The following is a 24,667-nucleotide window of genomic DNA, read 5'->3' as shown; positions in this document are numbered from 1 at the left end:
ACAGGTCACACGGGGGTCACGCAGGACCGGACACACTTGTGAAAGAGATCTGAACTCTCTGGGGGTTTTACATTCTGGAGGTCGACAGCCCCTGAAACCACTGCCGGGGTGGGTGCAAAACAAAGCCAACAATAACGGCCCGCCTCTTGTCCAGGCTCTGATCGGTCAGTCCGGATTTAGTGAGTTTTCGAAACCCGACAGAATCTAACGTCGAAACAGACGAGGGACACAGTTTTCGCCAAAGCCAAAAACACAACCCATCCGTTTCCTTCACCGTGGGAAAACCGCCCACCTAATTAATTCAATCTGGAGCAGGCGGTGTGGCCAGAGTGGAGGTGGAGCGCTGTGCTTGCAGGTGGCGAGATGCTGATGCTGCATCGGTTAAGACATGAGAGCTTGTTTTCACTTTGCGCAGGGCTGGAAATCCAGCTCGTGAAAATCAACCAAAAACTCCTCTCCTTCAGAGGCAGGGAACGTTTGCTCCTTCACGAGGAGTGCAGCAGAATCCCAACCCCTCAGACTTTATTCAGCCTTCAGTTATGGGCAGAAGACTGGGATAGTCTCGGCTCAGTTGACCAGGTAATTGGCCCAGTGAAGTTAATAATAATAATAATAATAATTCCTGACACTTCTATAGCGCTTTTCTGGACACCCCACTCACAGCACTTTACAGGTAATGGGGATCCGCTCCTCCCCCCCCCCACCTGGATGGTGCACATCAAGTGAGCAAGCTGGCGCCGAGCCCCAAGCCCCGGGTCTCACCATGTTCCGGATCCACTTGTTGGCCTGTCCCTGCGGGTCGATGAAGTGGGGCCAGCGCTGGGAGTACTGCGCGATCACGCCGTTCTCCACCGACAGCGTGTCCTTGGGCAGCCCTGTGATCTACAGACACGGGCACAGGCAAGCAGGCTGAGAGCCAGCGCCCGGGGGCTCGGCACCTCTCTCCAGCCTCCCATTCCAGCTCAGGCCTCAGTGCTGCGTTACGTTCCCTAAAGGTCTCTCACTAGCTCCCGAGGAGCTGGAGCCAGTGCCTTGATCTTAGCTCATTCAATAACATGGGCGTGCAACGTCAGGACAGCTGTAGGAGTGCATTTAGCAGAATCAGTAACTTAAGTTTACAAATTCACCTAGAAAAGAAGCTCGTCACAGTGATTAGCACCTCGTACAAATATTTTAAGTCAATTGTGTCAAGTCTGAAAACCGGGTCACGTACGGTGTTAAGAATTCTTACATCATAAGGTCCTGCATCGCTTACATCTGCTCGTTTTTGGTTATTCTTGCAATGGGACGTTCATCACTTTTAAAAGGTACATGAACAGAAAATACCATGAATCTGTGCATAAGCAATTCATTCATGTTTGCAGGAAAATATCAAGAGATAAAAGCAGCACAATTCAATACATCTGTTTAAATTCTTGGGGCACAGTGTGCTCACTGCCAGTCAGCCCCAAACTGCGGGCTCCCCCAGCGCTGACCTGCCAGGAGCGAATCTTCACGGGGTCCCCCAGCGTGCTGATGAGACTGGGCTCACTGGTGTGGGGGACCCCCAGCTCCTTGAACCCCTGGAGCCACTCCTCGGCCATGGCAGCCCGGTACTCGCCCTGGGGAGAAAGACCACAGAGGGGGCATCAGCGACCGCCGGGGAACCGCCCCCCACCGCTGCCACGCCTTCCTCTCCAGCGACAGCACGCCCCCCCGTTTGTCAACCTGCCCGGGTCCTCGGCGTCTCCTCCCCGTGTTCGTTTCCACTAACTTCCGGATTATACCGTCTGCGTAGGGTCCTGACCAATGCATTGCTACACATAGGGAGCAGTAATTGGTTTTACTTCAGCAGCTTCCAATTGTTTGTAACTTTTCTACTATTATCATAGTTCCCAGCGTACATAACCAAACTTATCACTGTCCCTTACAGACCACCTGACAGGACCGAGGTATAACCCCTGTGGAGCAAGAAGTGACTGTTTCACATCTTAAACATACATGAAGTCTGACATTTAGAGGAAATTCAACAATGGCCAAAATCCACATTTTACATCTAAAATCGGATCACTAGAATGTGTTAAGGGCAAAGGCGGTGCGTTCTCACTGTGAAGGGCCCCAGATAGGCCACGTATCCAGCAGCCAGCAGCACATCTCCAGCTACATTATCCACCATGAACTCCAGGCTCTGCACTGTCTCCTGCCAGCGCACCTTCTCGTCTGCCAGGCCTGTGATCAGCTGACAGAAACAACAGAAGCACAGTGAGGATCCGCGCAAACCCACGATACACTCAGGACTGTGCCACGCTCATGATACTCTCAGCACTGGGCAGACTCGCACGATACACTCAGGACTGCGCACACTCACACGATACACTCAGGACTGTGCACACTCGCACAGTGCACTCAGGATCAGTGCACACTCGCACGATACACCCATGATCAGTGCGCACTCACACGATACACCCATGATCAGTGCACACACACACAATGCACTGAGGATCAGTGCGCACTTGTACGAAGCACTCAAAGATTGACAACTCCTCGAGGACCAAAAGGGTCCTTCTGGACTTTAATCCAATTAATTACTTCATCGAAACATAAGTTGAATCACCTGTGTTTGTTAATTTAATTAATCAGCTGCTAATTGCAAGGCACCCGCTAAGGCTGCAGGACTCCAGTCATCAAGACTGGAGACTCCCTTCCCTGTGGTGCACTCTCGTAGTTTAGTCGATACCCAGTGGAATGTGCAGCACAGTGTCCAGTAGAACGTGTGATTTGGTAGCCCTGTCCGGTGCTTACCTTGTCTGCCCTGACCAGCCTCTGCTCACACTGCTGGCACTTGGCCTCCAGCTCATCCCTCTTGGCCAGGCAGTCCTGGTACTTGGCCTGCAGTGTGGCGATACCCTCCTCCACGGCGGCCAGGCGGTCCTTCGCCTCCTCCAGCACCTGCTGCGTCACTGCCAGGTCCGCTTGCGCCTCCTGGAGGGCCAGCTGGGGAAAACCCGGAGCACGGGGTTGAGAGAGAGACCATTTCTCCTCCTGCTCTCAGCACCCTGCATGTTCAGAGAGGAATGGAACCCTGTGCTGTGGCATAATGCGGGGGTGTGTTCACTGTGGAGGCGGAGCAATGGATTAAGGCCGACATTAGCAAGCACAGCTGCCCTGACTGATTAAGGACCTTAAAGCGCTTTAAGACACACTGAGTGCCTCCCCGGAGGGGCGAGCAGACCCCGCAAGGGGAGAACCTTCCAGCCACAGTCCTGGAGGGGTTTGTGATGCGACTGTAAGGCCGTCGTTTTCCCTTCATTTCCCCTCACAACTGGCAGCCCAGTGGAGCTCAGCAGGTGTGAGCCTGGTCAGTGGTCTCCGCCGGGACAGGTTGAGTTCTTTTGATTTTTGGCCTCATGCGTTTTCCGTTAGACAGGGTGAGTCTGGTCTGCAGACCGCTGTCTCAAGTGTGTTTTTCCCCAGGCTGGACCCCGTTAGACAGGGCGAGTCCGGTCTGCAGACCACTGTCTCAAGTGTGTTTTTCCCCAGGCTGGACCCCGTTAGACAGGGCGAGTCCGGTCTGCAGACCGCTGTCTCAAGTGTGTTTTTTCCCAGGCTGGACCCCGTTAGACAGGGCGAGTCCGGTCTGCAGACCGCTGTCTCAAGTGTGTTTTTCCCCAGGCTGGACCCCGTTAGACAGGGTGAGTCCGGTCTGCAGACCGCTGTCTCAAGTGTGTTTTTTCCCAGGCTGGACCCCGTTAGACAGGGCGAGTCCGGTCTGCAGACCGCTGTCTCAAGTGTGTTTTTTCCCAGACTGGACCCCATTAGACAGGGTGAGTCCGGTCTGCAGACCGCTGTCTCAAGTGTGTTTTTTCCCAGGCTGGACCCCGTTAGACATGGACAGTCCGGTCTGGACGCCACAGTGCAAAGCGGCACATTTTTCTTTTTCCATTCGTTTGTTTTTTTTCCCCCTTAAGTGTTTATTTTTGGGGTTTTCGCTGTCCTCACACCAGCGCCTCGCCCCCTCAGACGGGGCGCCGACTCTTACCGATGCTCGCCGCGGCTCCCCCAGCCCCCAGAGCCCTGCTGCTTACCCGTTTGGGCGCGACGCCCTTGGAGATGAAGTGGTACTTGTGCATGGCGCGCACCCACTGGCAGATGGAGGTGCAGGCTTTGGACACTTTGGCAATGGAGGCTGGGTGGAACTCCTCATTGTCCATGTAGGGCTGGATCAGCTTAATCACGGAATCGGGGATATTATCCTGAAGGGAAAACGCCAGTGTTAAAGGGGAGCTGCAGTCCCCATTTATAAGACCAGCTGGTAAGTCTAGGTAACAAAATAAATTCGTGAACTCTGTGAAAGTACAGTAAGTCGCCATGTCGTTGCAAAGCCCTGGTCTGGCCACGGGCGAGAGTGAGGGTTCGGGAGAATTGCGCTGTGAAGGGGCCCTTCACTACACTAGTCACTGTGATGACTTTAGTGATGTGATGTATGAGCAAATAAGTACAGGCTGTGCAGCCTGTTTGTTTGCAATGTAATAAGGTCCCTTCACACCACTGGTAGTTTGGTTGCCTCGTTCTGAATCGCAGAATATGGACCTGAGCGTACCTGAAAATTTCAGCTATTTTGTGATGTAAATGAGAGGATTTACATGTTACAGTGTGTATTTTATTTTTACTGTGGTTTGAAATGCACTCAATAATGCCAATTCCTTCTAACCATGACATATTAAAAATAGTGCTGCAGTTCCCCTTTGAAAAAGTACAGCTGGGTAGAGACAGCAAGCCTCGTGTAAATGAGCATGTAAGTTTGTGGCTTCAGGGTTTAGAGCTTCGGCTGACACCCGCCCAGCAGCGCAGCGTCGGCTGAATTAAAGTTTCTGTTGCAAACCGGACAGAAGCGTGACCTTTGGAAGCACTTGGGCAAAGTGTGACTCGGTTTAGAAATGTGGCGATTGTGCTAGGCAGCAGGAGTGAAGCAGGTTTCAATTCATTTAAAGCATCTTTTATGTGGTCAGCGCTATCTCAAATCACTGCCCGCGGTCAAATACAGATACAAGACCTTGTCAAACTTGAAGAGGCTGTCCAGGAACTTCCCTGGGTCCTGCAGGAGGCCCTTCCCTGGCTCCCAGTAGTCGTCCACCTTGGTGCCTGGTTTCTCCCCGGCAATCTTCTTGGGCTGGATACCCTTCATAATGCAGACGGCCTCAATGACCAGCTTCACTCCCTGGGGGGGCCTCTGCATGGCGCGCACCTGATGTCCACACACGCATTAGGGACATAAGTCCAGACAGGTCCAAACGATGAGTTACAACAGCTCAGGGCTTTATCCTGGATATGCAGTGAAGTCACATGCCATACCTCAATGACATCGTTCTTGTTCAGGGACTTGAGGCTGGCCAGCGCGGCGTCCAGAGCGGGCAGGGCCTCGTCCAGGTCCTTCTGTGCATCGTCCGCAATGGCCTGAGCCACCTGGGCCTTCTCCGTCGCCTTGGCCTCCTCGGCCTGCACGCGCACCCGCGTCTCCTCCGCAACTGCTGTGTCAACCTGGCAGCGTGAGGACAGAAGATCACGACTCAGAACGACCCTGCAGTAACAGCAGCTGCAGTGCGCTACGGTAACAGTAACAGTCAGCTACAGTAACAGTCACAGTCGGCTACAGTAACAGTCACAGTCAGCTACAGTAACAGTCACAGTCAGCTACAGTAACAGTCACAGTCAGCTACAGTAACAGTCACATTGTGCTACAGACCCCCATCACAGTGTGTGCTCCTGTCTCCACCCTCATAAGTTGAGTAAAAACAGAACACGGCACATTCAGAGTACAGTAAAAAAGGATCCTAACCATGGGAACTCATAGCAAAGCAAGTGGTGAACCCAAGGAAAAAAAGGCACAACTACTGTATGAATTTACTGTGGAAAACCTTCACAAATACACCCCTGTACACAGTCACTGCCCTGGGCAGCACTCTCCACTCTCTCATCAATCCTTCATCATTCGACCCATGCAGCCCATTGGCAGAATGTATGCAGATGTGTTTCAGAGTACTTCTGTCTGTCTGTGCACACGGATGTTTCTCAGGAAGGTGGGAAATAAACCAGGACTGAACCTTGATTTTCTCCATAGTGACCACAGTGTCTTTGGCCGCCTCCTCCAGCAGGGGTCTCATCATCTCCAGCTCCTCCTGCATCTTGGCCACGTCCTCAGCCGTCCGCAGCAGCTGCACACACACAGATCATAGGGTCAAGGTTCACGCGTTCACAGAGCCACAGGAATGGGCAATAGGCATTTATATTTATGCCAAATATACTGTAATGACATTTAAAAGGTGATTTTATCCATAGCAACATGCAGATACTGAGGAATGTTTGTGCATCTGCACCTGCTGCTGCAGACGTGAACACCTCTGTCTTTCCTGTCTGACACTGCTGAAGCAAGACAGATTCGTGGTCAAAAGAAAAGATGGTCCCTCTGCAACATCCCCCTAGGACCTTCACAGATTCCAGGGCAACACACTTCCTAACTGCCCTCCTGCCCTGTCCGGTGCTGTGTCCACAGTCGGCCGCTGGCCGGCCTCACCTTGTCCAGGCCCGTCTTCATCCGCAGACGCGCGCCGTTCAGCTCCTGCTTCTTCATGCCGATCAGGCTGGAGAAGATGCTGAGCAGCTCCAGGTAGCTCTTGGGCGTGACGTAGTTGTGCCTGGACAGCTCGGCCAGGTACTGCGTGCACTTCCTGGACACCATCTGGTGGATCTCCATGCACATCAGGGTCTGAGGGGGAATCGAGGAGCAGAGGCATTGTCAGAGGGTGCTCACAATTCATGGATAGAAGCCAGTTCCTCTCTGATTCTAATCACACACGAAGAAAGACCTGCCATTTAGCCACATTTCAAAAGCGAATAGTGTCCACGAGAGTTTAGCTGAGAAGATTTATCTGTCCGTATGGAATCTGGATTCATTCATTTTGCTATAATGTGCCTGTGATGGACTGGCGTCCCATCCAGGAGTATCCTGCTTGCCGGTTCCCTGCGTGACCCTGAATTGGAAGAAGCGATTAGAAAATGGATGGATGGATACAGAGTGCTTCCCTGGTTGGCCTGTTTCTATAAATAGGAGGTGCCCTATCTCCCCCTCCATCTCTCCGTTCGGGGTTCTGACCCTAACCCTGCCCCGTCTCCCCTCCCCGCCCTGCTCACCAGTCCCCGTGTGACCGCGGGGCAGTCCTCCAGCTCGGGCAGCTCGCTCAGGAAGGTCGAGGCGACGGACTGCAGCGCCTCGGGTGGCCACTCGCTGAACCAGTCGATGGTGCAGCAGGTCACCAGCGCAGGGAACTGCCTCAGGCGCGCCCGGAACACCTCTCCGATCGGGCTGAGGGGACAGGCGCGGAGGTGTGAGAGCCTGTCCCACTCTCACCCCACTCCACGTACACAGCCCCTGCTACTGTCCAGTCCAGACACACCCCCAACCTTAACTGCACAACTTTCCCACAGTATGTTTTCCATGTTTCCTACTTATCAAGCAACTTTAATGTAAAAGCAATGAATTGGCAGAGCTGAACTGAGCCGCATATCTGTTGTTTAACTTAATTTAATGAAGTTTATGAAATCTGACGCTTCCCAAGATTGTGACCATCCAGAACAGGCATCTTCACAAATAATAAACCAAACTTAGAAAAAGTGAGTCAAGAGGCATGGAAACTTTTCTAAATCCTGTTATTATATTCTGTAAAAGACTGACGCGCTTTTGCCTTGGGCGGCTGAGTAGTAGGAACCCAGATGAAACTTTGTGTTTTGTGCACCGTTTTCAGCAGGAGTGATTCCAGTGAAAATTCCTCTACAGAATCCAGTGGAATGTCTGTAGAAAGGGTTCCCAGCAGAGATCGTCAGCAGGGAGAATGCAGATACAGCACAGGAACCCCACAGGATTCTGCAGGGGATTTTCACGTGTGTACTTGTGCGTCCCAGGCCTTGTCACCTCATGCACAGCACGGTGTGGATGTTGCTGCGGACGCGCTTGATGTAGGCAGCCATCAGGTTGGCCTTGGTGGGCTGCTGACCGAGGTCCTGGACCACAGGCTTCATGGCGGTCAGGATCCTGTCCTGCTCGTCGGGGGCATACAGGTTGGGAACGTCCCCGGAATTCAGGATGTTGTTGATGTCCTCCAGGAAAGACTCGCTCTTGATCTGAAACCATTGGGGGAATTTTTTTTTAAAGAACTCAAGAATCACAGAGCTCTTGCTGTGCCGTAACCTGTTACCTTTCCCCTGAACATCATCATATACCGTGATAAATATAATTTGTCTTCTAAAAAACAGGATATACAGTATAGTGACACACTGCTCTATGGGTTAGGTCTTTTCTCCTGTAGTTAAGAAAAAAATCCAGACATTACTAAATCAAACAGAAACACACTAATGGAAAGAATCCTATATTGTCATCTTGAAAGAGTTGTCTGATGCTCTACAGAAGTCTAATCAGAGGTCTAACCACACCGCTAAATATTAAACTTATGTACTTTAATCCCCAGCAGGTCCCTTACACTAAGCTAAAGTCTTGAGACCACAGCCCTGATGATCAGTGCAGGCTGTGCGGATGGTTTGCCTTAAAATAGTTTTTACAGCCTGGAGGGACTGAACAAAAGTAAAAGAACCAGGACTTCTGACAACCTGTGGTTTCTTTTTCTGCACAAAAAAATATTTGGGCTATGTGAAACTTTTTCCCCCTCTATCTCTGAGACAGATGATAGCCTGGAGGTGCAGCACCAGAAAGTATCTCCTGGAGCTGGTCTGCACGCTGACCTGCGTGTCCACGAACAGGAAGGTGATCTGCACATTCTGCAGCCCGGCCTTCAGCATGATGCTCTTGATGTCTTCACGCCACTCAGCTGCGCCGTAGTTTTTGGACAGTTCAATCTGGAAGCACTCGTAATCAGCCCTGACAGGGAGAAACAAGACGCAGGATTAAGAAAAGACAATCTTCGCGTACAGAACATGCCCTTGACAGTTGTGTGCGGACACCTGAGGCTGGTTATTCTTATTGTTCTCTTTGGTTACTTGGAGTTGGAGATTCAGCCAAAGACTTTGTCATGAAATGAAACTGTAACTTAAACCCTCTCTATAACAAACTGTGTTCTTGCTCATGGTCTGGTGTGACCATGGCTATGGAGTCCACTTTCAGGGCTGCTTTTCTTCCTTTAAAAGCACAACTGCAGATTGGGGGCGGTTGTGCGGTCAGCTCTCTCCATGGGAACGTCAGGGCTGAGCTACAGCCAGCTGGACACAGACAGGACCCAGACAGCGGCAGGGCCTGGTGCAGACCCTTGCGCAGAAATCGAGGTCTTGGGGAGAGGCCTGTTGATTGCAGTGCTGTGGGCGCAGGGGGCGCTGTGATGAGGTTGTGTGTTTTTCAGGAAAGGGACAGGTGCCTTACATGTGCGACGCCAGCTTGGTGAGGGACTGGCGCCCACTGCCGCCCACGCCCAGCAGCAGGGCGTTGCCCAGGGGCTGGCGCAGGATGCGGCTGATCTTGCACACGTGCTGGATGGCATCCATGAACAGCACCAGCTTCATTTTGGTGGTGCTAATCTGGTTGTAGTCCTCCATGTACTCCTCGATAACCTGCACCATCTGGAAAACACAGAACGCAGGCCCTTCTGTCACAGCTGTGCCACAGCCCCCAACCTTCCCCTGCATTCGTGATGCACAGCCGTGGTGCAGTACACCCCAGCTACCGGATCAACGGATGAAGCAGCGAGTGTTTCCACTCCTCCTTGCGCCAAGGATCACAAGGTCCAGTTTTTGACTAGATGTGTTGGTGACTGAAAATAAGAGATTGTTAGTTGAAAGAAAAGGGTCAAAAAAACTTTGCAACCAAGAAAATCACGAGCCACGCACCCTAAAGAGAGAGCTACTAGTGGAAAATGTGGACTAGTGAGCATCCCTGTCTTCTCCTGAGTTGATTCCAACAACATTCCCTGGCAAAGCACTTCATTTGGGAAAACCTCTCCAGGCTCCTAATGGGTCAGCCTGTGTCTCACCTACCAGTTATAGTTTTAAACTAAAATGTGAAACCAACTTTAAATACGAGAAACAGCACAGTATTACACCACTAATAGTGGCACTGGAGCCTCACTTTGTCTTTGTCTTCAACGAACTGGTAAATCTTGTTGTCAGACCCTGGCACCATGAAATCTCCGTACAGCACCGGCTGACTGGGGATGACCTCCTCGAAGGTGGTGCCAAACTCTGCCATCCGCTCCCTCATCAGCTCGTCGAACCAGCGCCGGTCCTCCGGGCTGACGAGCCGGTCCTGGAACACGCGGCAGCTCTCGTGGTACCAGAGGCGCAGCAGCAGCAGCTTCTCCTGCGGCGACAACCCCAGCCAGAGTGACTCAGCGACTGCGAGCACTGTAGTAAAACCCACTTCACGATGCCACTCAACATGAGTGACTTACATTAGCGGGTTCAGCTCAGTCCAGTGTTACTGAGTCAGCATGCAGCCCAGTCCAGTGTTACTGAGGTCAGTGACCAGCTCAGTCCAGTGTTACTGAGGTCAGAGTGTAGCCCAGTCCAGTGTTATTGAGGTCAGCGTGCAGCTGTGTCCAGTGTTAGTGAAGGTCAGTGTGTAGCCCAGTCCAGTGTTATTGAGGTCAGCGTGCAGCTGTGTCCAGTGTTAGTGAAGGTCAGTGTGTAGCCCAGTCCAGTGTTATTGAGGTCAGCGTGTAGCTCAGTCCAGTGTTACTGAGTCCGCATGCAGCCCAGTCCAGTGTTACTGGTCACTGAGGTCAGTGTGTAGCCCAGTCCAGTGTTACTGAGGTCAGTGTGTAGCTCAGTCCAGTGTTACTGAGGTCAGTGTGTAGCCCAGTCCAGTGTTACTGAGGTCAGTGTGTAGCCCAGTCCAGCATGTAATCTCTGATCCCCAGCGCCTGCCCCCCATACCCCGGTGCTGGAGGCCTCTGCCATGAGGATGCCCTGGAAGACCTTGGAGAGGTCGCGCAGGTTGAAGGTGTAGTGGGACTTGGCGGGTGTTGGCAGCAGCTGGGAGGTGATGGTGGAATAGACCCGGATGGTGGCGTCGACCAGCGGCCTGTTGAGAGGCTGGATCTCCGGCACGGACTCTGGAAAATAGCGCAGGGGGGGGGCGTCACGCGCCTGGGGGGCCCTCAGGCAGCCACAGCCATGGGGACCCAGTAAACAAGCTCTAATCATCATGGAGGGATGATAATGATTCTCAGCACTTTACCGTTTATGAACAAAGTATTTTATATCACTGTGCATTTAGGCATTTTGTTTTAAACAGTTTCTAAAAATACAAATGTGCTGCAATCACTGGCTTTTCAAGTGAATTGTTTAGAAGATTCAGTGTTCATTCACTTGTTCCTGTTTTTTCATGGTGGTGAAAGCTTTTATCAATTGCTTCATAAAGTTTTCTTTAAAACTACTACTACTACTACTACTACTACTACTACTACTACTACTACTACTACTACTACTACTATTACTACTACTAAGACTAAGAATAATATCTTGTGTTCATAAAGCACCTTTTAATGCTAGACTACCTCAATTCTCTTTACTTAGTCAAACTATTTTGATGTACTGTGCTTAAGGCAGTGGAGTATAAAAATGTGTGTCTTATTTTCTAAATATATTGAACTGGCAACAGGCCTGTTGCATTCATTTTTTAAATGAAAATGTGCTTAGACATGTGATTATTAAAATAGAAGTAATAATAATAAAACTGTTCAAGAAATATTGCTATCATAAAGTCAACAACAAACAGAATGCCATAAAAGGAAGCCCTGCAGCGCTTGTACAAATGCCTTTTTTGGGTATTAAAATGATAATGGGAGAGCTCCAAGCTGCAGCACTCAGCCTTGGTTTCACTGCCTTATAATTCCGTTCCTAATCTACACCAAAGGGCTCCTTCAGGACTGCAACTCTCAGCCTGTCTGTCTGTCTGTCTGTCTGTGTCCTGACTTACTGCCTGGATCCTTCTTACTCATGTTTCCAGCTGTGGAAGAAAAAGAATATAAATCCCATTAACCCGGGTGCAAAATTCAACAAGATCACATAACCCCACTCACTAGCAATCAATGCAGGGCTACAGGATTAAGCAACACGAAGCACCATAACGTGTGCTTACATACACTATATATCCATCTGTTATGAGAAAGCATCTTGTTCCAGAGACGTATTACTACACAGGGCACAGGCCAGGGCTACACCCTGCCCAGGACACACTGCAGAGCTTGCACACAAACACACAGGCACAACTTTCGCACACACGGGGACAATTTCGCGACACCAAGTAAGCTGTCTGGCACATCTTTGGAACGTGGGTGTAGGGGGATGCCTGGAAAAAAGGTGGATGTGGGCTGAACATGCAGACTCCTCACGGAAGGTGTGACCCATTGAGAATCAAAGCCAGGACCCAAGAGCTCTTAGTCAGCACTGCTTACAGCCACACCACCTTACTGCCCTGAACTGTATATGTATCCACATTGTGTGTCTCTGCGCCTGACGTCTCATCGTCTTCTTCCCTGCCTTCACGCATTCAACCCACCCCTATTCACGCAGTCCTCCTTCCCTGCCCACCCCTATTCACGCACTCCTCCTTCCCTGGCCACCCTTGTTCCTGCACTCCTCCTCTCCATCCAGCCCACCCCTATTCCTGCACACCTCCACCTCCATGTCCACCCGTATTGCTGCCCTCCTTCTCCCCCTGCCCACCCCAATTCCTGCACTCCTCGTTCCCAGCCTACCCCTAATCCTGCCCTGCTCCTCCCCTGCTCTCACCCATCCAGCTGCCCAGGATGGTGGAGAAGATCTTCCTCTTGCTGGAGTCCTCCATCTCCGTGAAGGAGAGGTAGTTGAAGTGCCGAGTGAATCGGGGAGTGATGGGGTTCCTCCCGCCCCCTGGGGGGCCCATTGCACACGCAAAGTTGATGTCCACCAGCCTCCGGAACGTGCCTGTGGCGGGAGAGAGCCCTGGTGAAACTGCGCCCCCTGGAGGAGCACGACGGCTGTTCTGAACCAGCACAGGGGCGCTCCAGTGGCCAGGAGTCACCAGCACAACAGGGAGACACTCGGGGAGCTCGGACAGAAAGCAGTGAACGAAACACAACAGTTCCCCCTTTTCACCTGCATAAGGATGTGTGGCTAATGATAGAAAATGTCATGGTAAAGTCACGGTGCTGTAAAGAAAGACCAGAACTGGCAGACGTGGGAAGAACAGATTTATTCAGCAGACGGCAGAGATGAATGTGTTGCAGTAACAGCACCCGTTTGGTTGGGTCACGAACCAGACTGCAGGGGACCGTGATCTGTCCATTGCTTTTCACTCCTGATATTTTACAGTTGGTGGTAATTAAAACACAGCCTGTCCTCTTTTTACAGTCATACGTCTGGGTTTCACAGCAAATACCCAGATGTGTGATTTCCATATCAACACTCATGCTGTGGAATAACTGTATCCCTAATTATTACCCACACTCTCCTCCGAAAAATCTACGCCACAAAAAACTGCATGAAAAAAGTAAACTTTGAAATTGGACTATCGCTATTGCTTAATACCTTTACTATTCATTGGGAGCGTTATAATAAATATTTGAACTATTACGTTATAAAGCTTTATCAGGTAGTTGTTTTTATTCTAAAATTTTATGGAAGAACAGTTTTTGCTCTTGATTTTTTAATGAACTCAAGAATGAATCTCATTTGCACACTTCCCACCTCCACTGCGACCAGTGAGGTTTAGTTTTCTGAGAGACCCAGCAAGGAGGCCCTACCTATCTGCTTCCTGTCGTACCAGCCTCCGTGGTCCAGCCACTGACGCAGCAGCTCGATGGGCGGCTGCGCTCCGTACGTCTCCAGCGCAGGCATGTTCAGGTCATCGATGAAGAAAATGAAGTATTTCCCCAGAGGGGGGCCGAAGACTCCCTTTCGCCTGGGGGACACAGCAGACAGGTGTGCTCACGTCAGATACAGCAGACAGGTGCGCTAACGTCAGATACAGCAGACAGGAGTGCTTACGTCAGATACAGACAGGTGCGCTCACGTCAGATACAGCGGACAGGTGTGCTCACGTCAGATACAGACAGGTGCGCTCACGTCAGATACAGACAGGTGCGCTCACGTCAGATACAGCGGACAGGTGTGCTCACGTCAGATACAGACAGGTGCGCTCACGTCAGATACAGACAGGTGCGCTCACGTCAGATCCAGCAAACAGGAGTGCTCACATCAGATACAACAGACAATTATTTAGCCACAGCAACACAGAAATCAACTGAAGACACAACAGGAGCTCCCTCAAAAAGCAACAGGAGTTCCCTCCCAGTGCCACTCAAGACACAATGGAATCTTCAAGGGAAGGACAGGATTTTCTGTTGACCCCAAGGCAACAGTTAATTACAAATAAGAAACTGATACTCTTTCATGGGTGCCACATTCAATGTTTTTTTAAATCTTGGGTGGAACTGTGGTATATCTCCAGTGAATCGAACAATGAGCGCGACTCCTGCTGACTCATGTCCTGTCACTCACGGACGGCTGACCAGGCAGCTGTCTTTTTAGCCACCATGCAAGCACTCGAGGCCCCGGGCCCTTGCCTCTTGTCCAGTTTGCTGTCGATGTAGTCCTGGGTCTGGTTGGCGGAGGTGCGGGCAGAGAACATGAGGAAGTGAGTGATGTACGTGGCAGGCATGCCCCTCAGGAGCTTGTTGGACATTGTGAGGGTCTTGCCTGTGCCCGTGGGCCCCACACACAGCACCTGCAGGCCGACACAACCACAGATTACACAGATATCCTCATTTCTGAACTGTCCCTGTGTGCTTGTGTGCGTATTCTTTGAAATGCACTGGCATCACATCCGAGGCAGACCTGACTTGTACCCCATGCCTCTGGACCAGGCCCTTCCCAGGAGTAAGCACTTTTCTGACTACAGAACGACGAATAATTAAGGGTTTTATATTCCCGGTGTTGTTGCCCATTATGGATGGTCTAAAAAAGAACTTTGTATTTGCTCCTGCTTGGATAATATATTGGTGTATTTTTTTGTTGTTCTCAGTGCTGTCTAAACTCTAAAACAAAACTCATGGAAATCAAAACGAATCAAAAAGCCACATCAGTGCAGGAGCAAGAAGAAGACGAGCGCTGGGACTGACAGTCCACCGCAGGGCGTCATGCTATGCGATGGACTGCAGGCCCAGAGAGACACTGGCAGTCTGTGGCCGGTGTCCATCCCCCTTGTGTAATTCTGGTGTAATGAACACCAGCCAGGCTGGAGTGGAAGGAGGGGATAATCGCACGTCGCTCGTGTTTGCGAACAGACAGATCGGCAGGTCGTACGGGTTTATTGTTGGAGAGCAGCATGTCCATCAGGAAGGACATGCGCACGGTGTCCGGCGTGGGGACGATGATGTCAGAGTAGCTGGTCTCCGGGGTGATGACCACGTTCGGGGAGGACTCCATCCAGCTGACCCAGCACACCTGGACACAAGGACAGACACACACGATGGACTGCCTCAGTCGTTTCAGTCACCTGAAACTGAGCCACAAGAGAATCTGCTTTTCTTATAGTGGCTGTTGTGCAGTTTTGCTGGTTGTTCAGATCAAACCTTTTAATTCTTGCAAAAGGTCACCTTGTAAAGGTGGGTTTTGTGATCTGACTTTGATAGTTCAATGTCTACTGATTTGTTTAACAAAACTGGGTGCAAGAATCCCCCTGCCAAGAGAGATCCGAAAATACAGCATCGGGCACGTCTGTCTCTATATCCCAGGACCAGCTTGACCCATTTTCGGATTTCATTACCAAGAGGTTCTTGTACAAAACAAGCAGAAAATCACATATATTTAATTCTAGGCAACAAACATTCAGAACTGAACACTGATCTGTTCTATCACTGATACCACACAGTTGTTTAATTAGTAAATTAAATGAATTAGTAAATTAGAGTCCCACAAATTCTCATTGTTGGCTGTGAAGATCTGCTTCTGTTAGGATTAAAAAACTAAGTGAAAGTGGACCACATGAAAAATTCCTGGTTACTGTTGGGTGTTGTAAAGCAAAAAATTGTTTTCATTTGTAATTTCTTTTCGCAATGTTTGAGCTCCTGTTTTTCATTTGCCGGCTGTGTGTTACAATGTGTAAATAAAGGTAAAATAAAGTCTGATTTAATGTTTTTTTATTTCAGCTGAGCTGAGGCACACTTAGGATCAGCGGGAGCTGAGTGTCTTTACTGAGTAAGAAAGACTCACTTTCCTCCCTGACTTCTCCTCCTCCTCCTCCTCAGCCACGTTACTGATCCCAGCGTCATCCAGCCGGTAGTCATAGACCAGGCCCTCCTCAGGGAAGCACAGCTGGACCTATAGGGGAAAAACCAAACACCCCCTAAACTTTAATTGTACAGTACATGAACTTTACTTTTCAAATGCTTTCCTATGTTCAACCTGATTTCCCACCAGAATTAGCCTAAGTGTGGTTTCACTTTGTTAAATTACCCTGCGTTAAGATAAAACCATGTGAAGCCCTTTTTACCACATTCATTCAATCTACAGTAAAACTACTAAGAGACAAGTTCTTCTTCCAGCTCAGAATATCACCGGTATATGTTCACAGCCTCAGGAGCAGTACTTAGTAAATCTAAATGAATGAATGAGTAGAGTACCTTGGTTTGGAAGGAAGGGTGTGAGCTCTCTTGTGAAAGTACATCTAGGGCGTACTGACCCCAGTGTCTGCTGCTTTTCCCTTCTTCTGTTCTCTCAGTGACTTAGATGAATCAATAACCCGGTGAATCACAAAACAGGTCTTCTCAGAAAGGGATTCAGCTCATACGGTGTTTCATACTTCATGTCACTTATGTTTTAAGCAAGAAAACAATCTCGAAAGGCTCAGTAGGCAGATTCAGATATGATGTATGTCAGTAAATGCAGCTTGTGAACTGGTGACTAAGACCTGAGCCGGGATCAAACATAAAACGAACTCAGTCCAGTCCCACAGATCAGGGTGAGGAAGATCTGAATAGGCAGGGCCAGACAGTCTGGGAACTGTTTCCTGCATATCGGGCGCTGTACAGCCTCAAGCCCTCTGGCTGATGGACGGGCTGGCGGAAAGAGCTCTGGGCTCACTCTCACCTTCTCCACTCTCATCTTGTCCCTGAGCCAGGAGCTGAAACGCCGGCAGCTCTGCGCGTCCCCAGTGGCCCCCACGCTCCACACCAGGGAGAAGATGAACCAGGGTTCGATCAGCTCCCCCAGGCGGGACAGCTTCTCCTGGGAGGGCAGCCTCTCCCCCTGCGGGACAGACAGCCGACAGGCATGATACTGGAGGCGGGGGGACGTAGCTGTGGCTTGTGTTGCCTGTCTGACAACAGCAACAAACCCACTGTGACACCGCAGACTCTGTCAAGGCTGATGAGATCAATTCTCTGACGCCTAGATGGTTGCGGTGAGCTTTCTGTAACTGAAACCAGAAGGACACTTGGGCCATTTTATCGTGTTACTTAAATTGAAAGATGTGACTCGCTGCCCACTGTCAGGGCACTGCTGGCAGGAACTTGTCGTTTCCCACTGGTGGAGGCTAATCAGCTCAGCGTTTCCAGACTGGGGAGGCACACAGCAGAAGCTCCAACTTTGAAAAAAAGATGCGATACAATCCTAGCAACGAGAACGGCACAGAGACATCGATTCTGGGAGGAACTGCCTACATGGAGTTTAGCTCTTGCTCAAGTGCTGCAGTTATAGCTACAAGAAGCCTGGACCTTCCAAACTGCTGGGCAGGATGTGGGCTACCATGGTTAGCATACACACGCGCTCAGCAGCAGCTCTTCTGACCCGGGTCTTTACCTCCTTCTGAATGAAGGGCTGGAAGAAGCAGTCCAGCAGCTTGAGCAGGCTGCAGGCCAGGTTGCTGTCCATAGATGCGATGACCTCGGTCACGGACTGGCGGACGAAGGCGATGGAGTCCTGCGAACGGGGCAGAGTTAGTCCCTAGCCCCCTGTCTGACAGCGGCCCCTGCGTGCCCACAGCACCCACCACTGTATTTCTGGGACCGTTCTACAAGACGGGCCCCGGACACCAGCCAGCTTGAGAAAACTGATACCTATAAATGACCTGTAAGAGTTCCATCAGTCCATAAATATAGCCAATCTTGGATTATTAAATTCATAAAAATCTAAGCACTTTATTTCAGTCATAATCTTCTCGGACTGCATAACTGATATACTGTACAGTTAATGTCAAGTTGGGCACAGTTATAATACAGTATCATCTGCCATAGAGAATGTGCAGCTCTTTCAGAGAAGGTGAGGCTCCTTAATGAGTTCAATTCCTCCACTTCCAGGGCAGCCCTGTAATCCTGTCCTGTCCTGGAGAGGCTGACGGGGTGAGGGGTCGGTACCTGGAGGAACCTGTCGAAGAGAGAGGCCAGCTGCTGGCTGAAGGGCTGAACGGGCAGGGGCAGGGTGCGCAGCCAGCACTCGGTGAAGGGGGTCAGGCCCAGGATGCTGGGCTCCAGATACACCATCCCGCAGCGCGACACTGTGGCTGGAGACGCTACGGCCAGGTCCTGCACCTCGAACATCATGGTCATCACCTGGACACACACACAGGACACACCGGAACATCATGACCATCAACTAGACACACACAGGACACACTTGGACATCATGCTCATCACCTGGACACACACACACAGGACACACCGGAACATCATGGTCATCAGCTGGACACACACACGCAGGACACACGCAGGACATCATGGTCATCACCTGGACACACACAGTACATGATCATTGCACACACACAGAGTGACCAGAACATACACACACACAGAGACAGACACAAGACCCAGGACACAAACACGGACAGATCCAAGACACACACGCCAATCCAGCATATACAAAAACACACACATAAACCCAGGGAACACACAGACACACACAAGCTGTAGATCCAGAACACACATAGATAGATAAATATACTCAGGACAGATACAGGCATGGATAGATTTGCAGGACACACACACCCATATACACAGACTTGGATAAGTCCAACACACATAGATAAATCCAGTCTAAACTGCTATGCCACCTAACAGAATCATAAACACACCACTGCTACGGTACAGCATGAATCTGTTCATTTCAACTTCCTTAGGTTTACTCTTTGTCATTGTGACACATGGCTGGGAGCCCCAGCAGAACGGGGAGCCCCGGGGAACCCCACTCACGTCCGCCAGCTTGATGATCTCCCCCGAGCTCAGGCACAGCTTCTTGTTGTCGTCCAGCACCGTGTTCATGTTCTCGATCCACACGGCGTCCACCGGCCCGTCAAACATGTACCACTTCTTCTCCTGGTCCATTGCCACAGCTCCCACCCGGATCAGAGACGACAGGATCCCGTCCGTCCTGGGGGTCGGCGGGAGAGAAGGTTGTGTGGGCAAGCCGTGACCCTTACAGTGTATCTTGAACAGTTCATCTATTCGCAATGTGGTGCGGCCTCTCACCACTCGTGGGTCAGCAGGTCGAACTCTCCGTACAGCTGCCCCATGGTGATGGATTTGGGGTTCAGGACATAGGTCTGCACAGCCTCGTATGTCCCCCCACTGACGGAGGGCTGCCCCTTCAGCGCCGTCATCGCTGCCCCCAGGATCTCGTAGCACTGCGAGGCGGGGAGGCATGGTGTCAGCTGGGCGCTCTGGTGACACATGGGCATGCGGTGGAGCATACCCACAGCCATGCGCGAGGTGTTAAACTAAACCCCCAGACTTTTGAATGCAGGACTGAGTTTGCAAAACAAGAGAGGGCCTTGTCTCTCACCTGTGAAATATCAGATTTTTCGAATGCCAATAGAGACCTCCGATCACTTAGTTAATCTTTGTTCATTGAGGCTGGAAGGACACTCCCTGTGGGTGCTGTGGTTGCCAACAAGAGTAGGAAGCAGAAGACCAGGATTGCTAAACCGACTGACCGGTGTTTTTACAGCCTTAATTACAATACCTTGGTTTTTCCGGACCCCGAGGGCCCCACCAGCATCAGCCCGTGACGCACCACAGTGGTCTCGTAGAGCTGAATGCACTTCATTATGTAGCCTGCAGGGTGAGAACAGCGCAGACATGAGCAAACGAACTCACAGCCCAACTCCCTCACATTCAAGTCAGCAAGGCAGAGTTGTGTTGGTTCTCAACAGGCCCTCATTTGGAAGAGATCACGCATCCATGCAAAGCCTCCTCAGGACGCACTGGGAAAAGCGATAGTTTCTACAGTCTTAGTCACTACTTTCTCAGATAATCTTGTTCTTTATTCATGCAGTAAACCATGCAGGCTACCACCTTCTAGACCTTGATTAGCTTACTTTTGACACCCCTGGACGCCCCCTCAGAAATGACCATAGCAGAGGTCCATGTGCCATCCACACAAGCCTGGGCCGTTCCGAATCAGTGAATGTGGCCATTACTCGTCAAACCCCACAACTCACTGAGCAGGCCCATTGTAGGGTAGGCTTTAGGTAGCTATGGACTCCCTGGCTCCTGTGACTCCTGGGACAACCTGGGCACCCCCTCTGAGCTCGACGACCCACCCCCCCACCGTGGCACAGCACTCTGGCTCACCATCCACGTCCTTGAGGCAGCTCTTGAAGCAGACGTTGCGGATCGACTCCTCCAGGATGCCGTAGTCGATGGGCTCCTCCTTGATCTTGGGGAAGAGGTCGGACACGATGCCGTTGAAGAGCTTGAGGTCGTCCTGGAGGAACTTCGGCACGTTGACGTCGCGGATCGCGCGGAGACAGATCAGCTCCTGCAGGGACACGGCACAGTCTACCGTCAAATACTGATCCCCTTCAATTTCACTTCTGCACAGGCCTCAGCTATTTAATTACAGTCATAGCATCAAGGTGGCACCTGTAGCTGAAACAATGCCAACTGAACAATCTATTAAGTGTGACAGCCGTTCTGTGTCAGACTGTACGTTTTCGATACCAATTCTACATGAACATTACCAGGCAGATGTTCTATGATTTAACGAATTAATGATGCAGGGTTCTAGTACGTACAGCAAATCTGCAACCTTAAAACCCTGCATTGATCCGTCACGTGGTTAAAGTCCTGCAGGGGAAGGTGTTGTATTTGACTACTATGCTGGCTGCTGCAACACGGCTGTGAGGCCTTACCTTCTTTGGTGTCGAAAGGTCTATTGAACAAAGGCAGGTGTGTTCAAGCACAGGGCTTCAAGGGTTTCAGGAAATCGAGTCTGAATACTTGCACAGAGAAACGTGAGACAGCACGCTGGGCTGGGGGACTCGAGTGGGGAAGCAATACCTGTTGCGCTCTGAGCAGCTCACCTCGTTCATGGCGGGATTCTCTCTCTTGAGGTTTCCAGCCGCAGAGATGACCGTCTTCACCGCTCTCATCCCGAAGTCGTAGTGATCCTGTGTGCACACAGACATCCCCAGTGCGTTCACCTAAGCCTGCGGCTCTTGATTTTACATGGGTAAAACTGGGAAAACACATATTTACTGCTGAGAGTGTTTGTGCACAGTGCGGGTACCTACTTCATATGGAATTATTTTTACCATTGGTGCGTAAATTTAAACTCGAAGACTGCAGGAATACTGTAATGCCAGCCGTGCAATTGAATCCCTTCGCAGCCCTGTGACATGGCCAGTCCTGTACAGGATGTGGTGTGTCACCCCTGCCAGGGTGCGAACAGGCAGTCACAGACGGACACACACCGGAGGGCGCTGTCACGCTGCTGCAGGCTCTGCAAGGCAGCTCTGGAGCACAACGCTGTGCGGACGATGCCAAGAGGAGCCTGAGATGGTGGAGTCTGGCGGATTTGTGCTGGAGTGACACGCGGCAGCAGTAACTCCTGTGCATTTAAGGCGAGAAAAGCTTTGCGAGTTTGTGTGGGGATTTGCAGCACGAGTGGAATTGTGGGAGATACCCCTGGGGCCGTAGCTTTTCCAGCGTGCAGGAAAGTGTCTGTACGCTCTGTGGCTGCGCGGATCTTAATTTGTTGTGTTTGGGAGACACACCAATGACTTGGAACAGATCCTCAGGGTGGGGCTCAGAGCTGCTACAGCACAGCTGATGGCGTGACTGGACCACAGGCGCGACAGTGCCGTCACACAGCACAGACAGAGGCTGAGCAGTGGCTGGGGAGCGGACTGCAGCAGGGAACATCTTGTAGATGGTCAGAACTTCTTCGCCCATTTCATTTTCAATTAAAAACTGAAGCCTTTCGCTGAGGTTTTTTTTTTCCGGAAAAAGCTAAAGCCAAAAGCCGACCTGGGAATTTTTGCATGCTGGGATCTATTGCAACTACAAAGCCTGATTTCACTCATTACAGTGATAATGAACTGACTGATAATGACCTTCCTTTACGAGGATAATAAACTGACTGACATGTTACAGTGATAATGATCTGACTGACATGTTACAGAGAGAATTAACTGAGTGACATGTTACAGAGAGAATGTACTGAGTGATGACGAACTGACGGCTGACTGAGACCACCGGCCTATAAACCACAGACCTGGGAGCTGAGCTGCTCGGAGGACAGTTTGAAGGTGGTGGTGATCTTCTTGGACAGGACCTTGGCGTCACTAAAGCCAAAGGAGTAGAGGGAAATCTCCGCAATCATGGCGTAGTCTGGCACCATCATGGCTACCGGCCGGAAGAGGGCCTGGAACACAGGGGAGAAGAAATCCAGGGAACAACAGGATCAGACACACCCAAACAAATTGGAAAACAGACATCCCAGGTGGTTCCAGCCCACCACTCTTATAAATCACTCAGAATCGCTCGTATAAAGCATCTTATTTTGTAACATATATGGTGCACTACGGCAAATGGTGGATTCGTTGAAAACGGTAACGGTTATTATTATCAAAATTAACGTAGTCATTGAGTCACCTTGAGGTTGTCAGGCAGCTCGGTGCGGCCGGCGTAGCCTGGGTTCATGGTGATGAAGACAGCGCAGGAGGGCACCAGAGGGATCTCCGCTCCTTCAAACACAAACCTGCTGGCCTGCGTGCACACACACACACACAATTTACACACACAGCGTGAGGTGTGAGTTCCTGTCTGGTGTGGCTCTGTGGCTTTAGTGCATTCTGTATGATGAGCGCCCACCTCAAGCGTAGAAGAGTCACAGCCCAACAAGTTTTCCTGTTGCTCTTAATTACCAATTTCCTATGGTCTAACTGACAACTAATAATTTAGCACGTCATTTGGTCAATTAAGCAATTTTCAGTTTCCTACTTGTAGCAGAATACTAAATATGCCCCATAATCATCACATTTAGATCATCCAGGAATCCTGATATACAGCACATTTAATAAAATCACTACATACAGTAAAAGGCAGCCATTCTTTGTCATTGGTGAGTCAGGGTCCTGTCTGCTCATTCTCTAGTTCTCACTGATACATGCCTATGCTCCTGTGCCCCTGGGTTCCAGCCTCCCAGTTTCCCCAGCTGCCTGCCTGACTGGAGATTACTGACTCCTTACTGAGGTCTGGCACTGAAAGAGTCGGTTTAAGGGTGATGGCCAGACTGGATTCTCTCCCTGTTAGAGTGGGAGCTATGGTCAGGCTGGTCTCACCGACCTGGCAAAGTGTTCAGGCGTTACAGTAAGAGTGTAAGAGTGGGCGTGGTGGTCAGGAGTTATGGTCAGACCGGTCTCATGGAGTGGGCGCAGTGGTCAGAGCCGGTGGCCTCACCCTCTGTTGCTGTGCTTTCTGAATGGTGGTGATCTGCTGAGCCACCACTGACAGCACCTCCACGTCGATGCGGTTAAACTCGTCGAAACACGCCCAGGCCCCAGAGCTGGAACAACAGCACAGGGCGCCCTTACAGTCGACCGCGGCAAACGCACAGTGACAACAGCAACACCGGGGCCGGAGCGCTGGGGAACGAGGTAAAGGCTGACACATACAGCAGGAAAAGCTGGCACAGTCAGAAGGATGGTTAAACCCAGGGAAAACTGAAGATGTGCCAGGGTGAGCTGTATCACCCTGTGGGCAATGACAAGAGCAGGCCACTCAGCCCAGTGGGACTCAGAAACTGACTCCGCAAAGGGAACATGAAAAACTCTTAATTCAGTGGTCATAAGACACGCATACCTGCCACGCACCCTCACTTTTTCTAAACCTGTTCAATAACTTTGTCTTTTCATGAAATATACAACAACCTGCTTCTCATTTGTACTAGAAATATCTTGGGGGAGTGTGTTTGTTTTCTTAAATCTGTGTGTTTCATCACGCAAGTAAGTGTGGTATGAGTGTGTGACTGTGAGTGTGTGCGTGTATGTCTGTGTGTGATGTTGTGTGTGAAAAAGTGAATGTGGGCAGGTATGTGTGTGATTGTGAGTGTGTGTAAAGGTACTCCTATGAGACACTCAAAACCTCCACTTCAGCTTGACCCCGTGACCCCGTGACCCTGTGACCCTGTGCTGCATCACTCTCACCTGGCCAGGCCCTTCAGGAACTTGCCCATGGCCATGAAGTCCAGCTGGTCGGAGCAGTTGAAGACCACGGTCTGGATGGCCAGTGCTTTGCCCAGGTCCTTGGTGGTCTCGGTCTTGCCTGTCCCTGCAGGGCCTGCAGGAGCCCCCCCAAACTTCAGGTGCAGGGCTCCCGTTAGCGTCAGGTAGCATCTGACGGGAGAGGGGGCAGTCAAGACATGTCTCCCATCC

The 24,667-nt window shown here is 50.8% G+C and overlaps 1 protein-coding gene across 4 annotated transcripts in view; it reads right to left on the bottom strand.

Moving 5' to 3' along the window:
• The window catches only part of dnah1 (dynein, axonemal, heavy chain 1), a 58,093-nt gene that overhangs the window by 13,529 nt on the left and 19,897 nt on the right, over positions 1-24,667 (bottom strand). For 2 of the 4 annotated variants that reach the window (XR_011189507.1, XM_069189619.1), the window contains exons 29-61: positions 24,440-24,628; positions 23,694-23,799; positions 22,887-23,000; positions 22,507-22,656; positions 21,314-21,400; positions 20,583-20,769; positions 19,972-20,063; positions 19,479-19,633; positions 19,203-19,380; positions 18,372-18,566; positions 17,818-17,937; positions 17,107-17,265; positions 16,231-16,338; positions 15,322-15,462; positions 14,583-14,743; positions 13,761-13,918; positions 12,769-12,942; positions 11,954-11,983; positions 10,909-11,087; positions 10,103-10,333; positions 9,401-9,597; positions 8,770-8,905; positions 7,946-8,154; positions 7,168-7,339; positions 6,551-6,742; positions 6,081-6,191; positions 5,332-5,517; positions 5,033-5,224; positions 4,065-4,232; positions 2,782-2,973; positions 2,087-2,218; positions 1,476-1,601; positions 763-882 (exon numbers count right to left, since the gene is read on the bottom strand). Coding sequence is in view for 2 of the 4 variants with exons in the window: in XM_069189619.1 (XP_069045720.1) it covers positions 763-882; positions 1,476-1,601; positions 2,087-2,218; positions 2,782-2,973; positions 4,065-4,232; positions 5,033-5,224; positions 5,332-5,517; positions 6,081-6,191; positions 6,551-6,742; positions 7,168-7,339; positions 7,946-8,154; positions 8,770-8,905; positions 9,401-9,597; positions 10,103-10,333; positions 10,909-11,087; positions 11,954-11,983; positions 12,769-12,942; positions 13,761-13,918; positions 14,583-14,743; positions 15,322-15,462; positions 16,231-16,338; positions 17,107-17,265; positions 17,818-17,937; positions 18,372-18,566; positions 19,203-19,380; positions 19,479-19,633; positions 19,972-20,063; positions 20,583-20,769; positions 21,314-21,400; positions 22,507-22,656; positions 22,887-23,000; positions 23,694-23,799; positions 24,440-24,628 (5,047 nt within the window). In the remaining 2 variants the exon portion in view is untranslated. The remainder of the gene's footprint in view (positions 1-762; positions 883-1,475; positions 1,602-2,086; positions 2,219-2,781; positions 2,974-4,064; positions 4,233-5,032; positions 5,225-5,331; positions 5,518-6,080; positions 6,192-6,550; positions 6,743-7,167; positions 7,340-7,945; positions 8,155-8,769; positions 8,906-9,400; positions 9,598-10,102; positions 10,334-10,908; positions 11,088-11,953; positions 11,984-12,768; positions 12,943-13,760; positions 13,919-14,582; positions 14,744-15,321; positions 15,463-16,230; positions 16,339-17,106; positions 17,266-17,817; positions 17,938-18,371; positions 18,567-19,202; positions 19,381-19,478; positions 19,634-19,971; positions 20,064-20,582; positions 20,770-21,313; positions 21,401-22,506; positions 22,657-22,886; positions 23,001-23,693; positions 23,800-24,439; positions 24,629-24,667) is intronic. The other 2 variants (XR_011189508.1, XM_069189620.1) reach the window with 1 other exon arrangement.

This window comes from Lepisosteus oculatus, chromosome 4 (genome assembly GCF_040954835.1).
Source record: "Lepisosteus oculatus isolate fLepOcu1 chromosome 4, fLepOcu1.hap2, whole genome shotgun sequence".
NCBI classification, from domain to species: Eukaryota; Metazoa; Chordata; class Actinopteri; order Semionotiformes; family Lepisosteidae; genus Lepisosteus; species Lepisosteus oculatus.
Note: the sequence above shows the minus strand (reverse complement) of the source record. Positions and strands in the feature narration are given on the sequence as shown.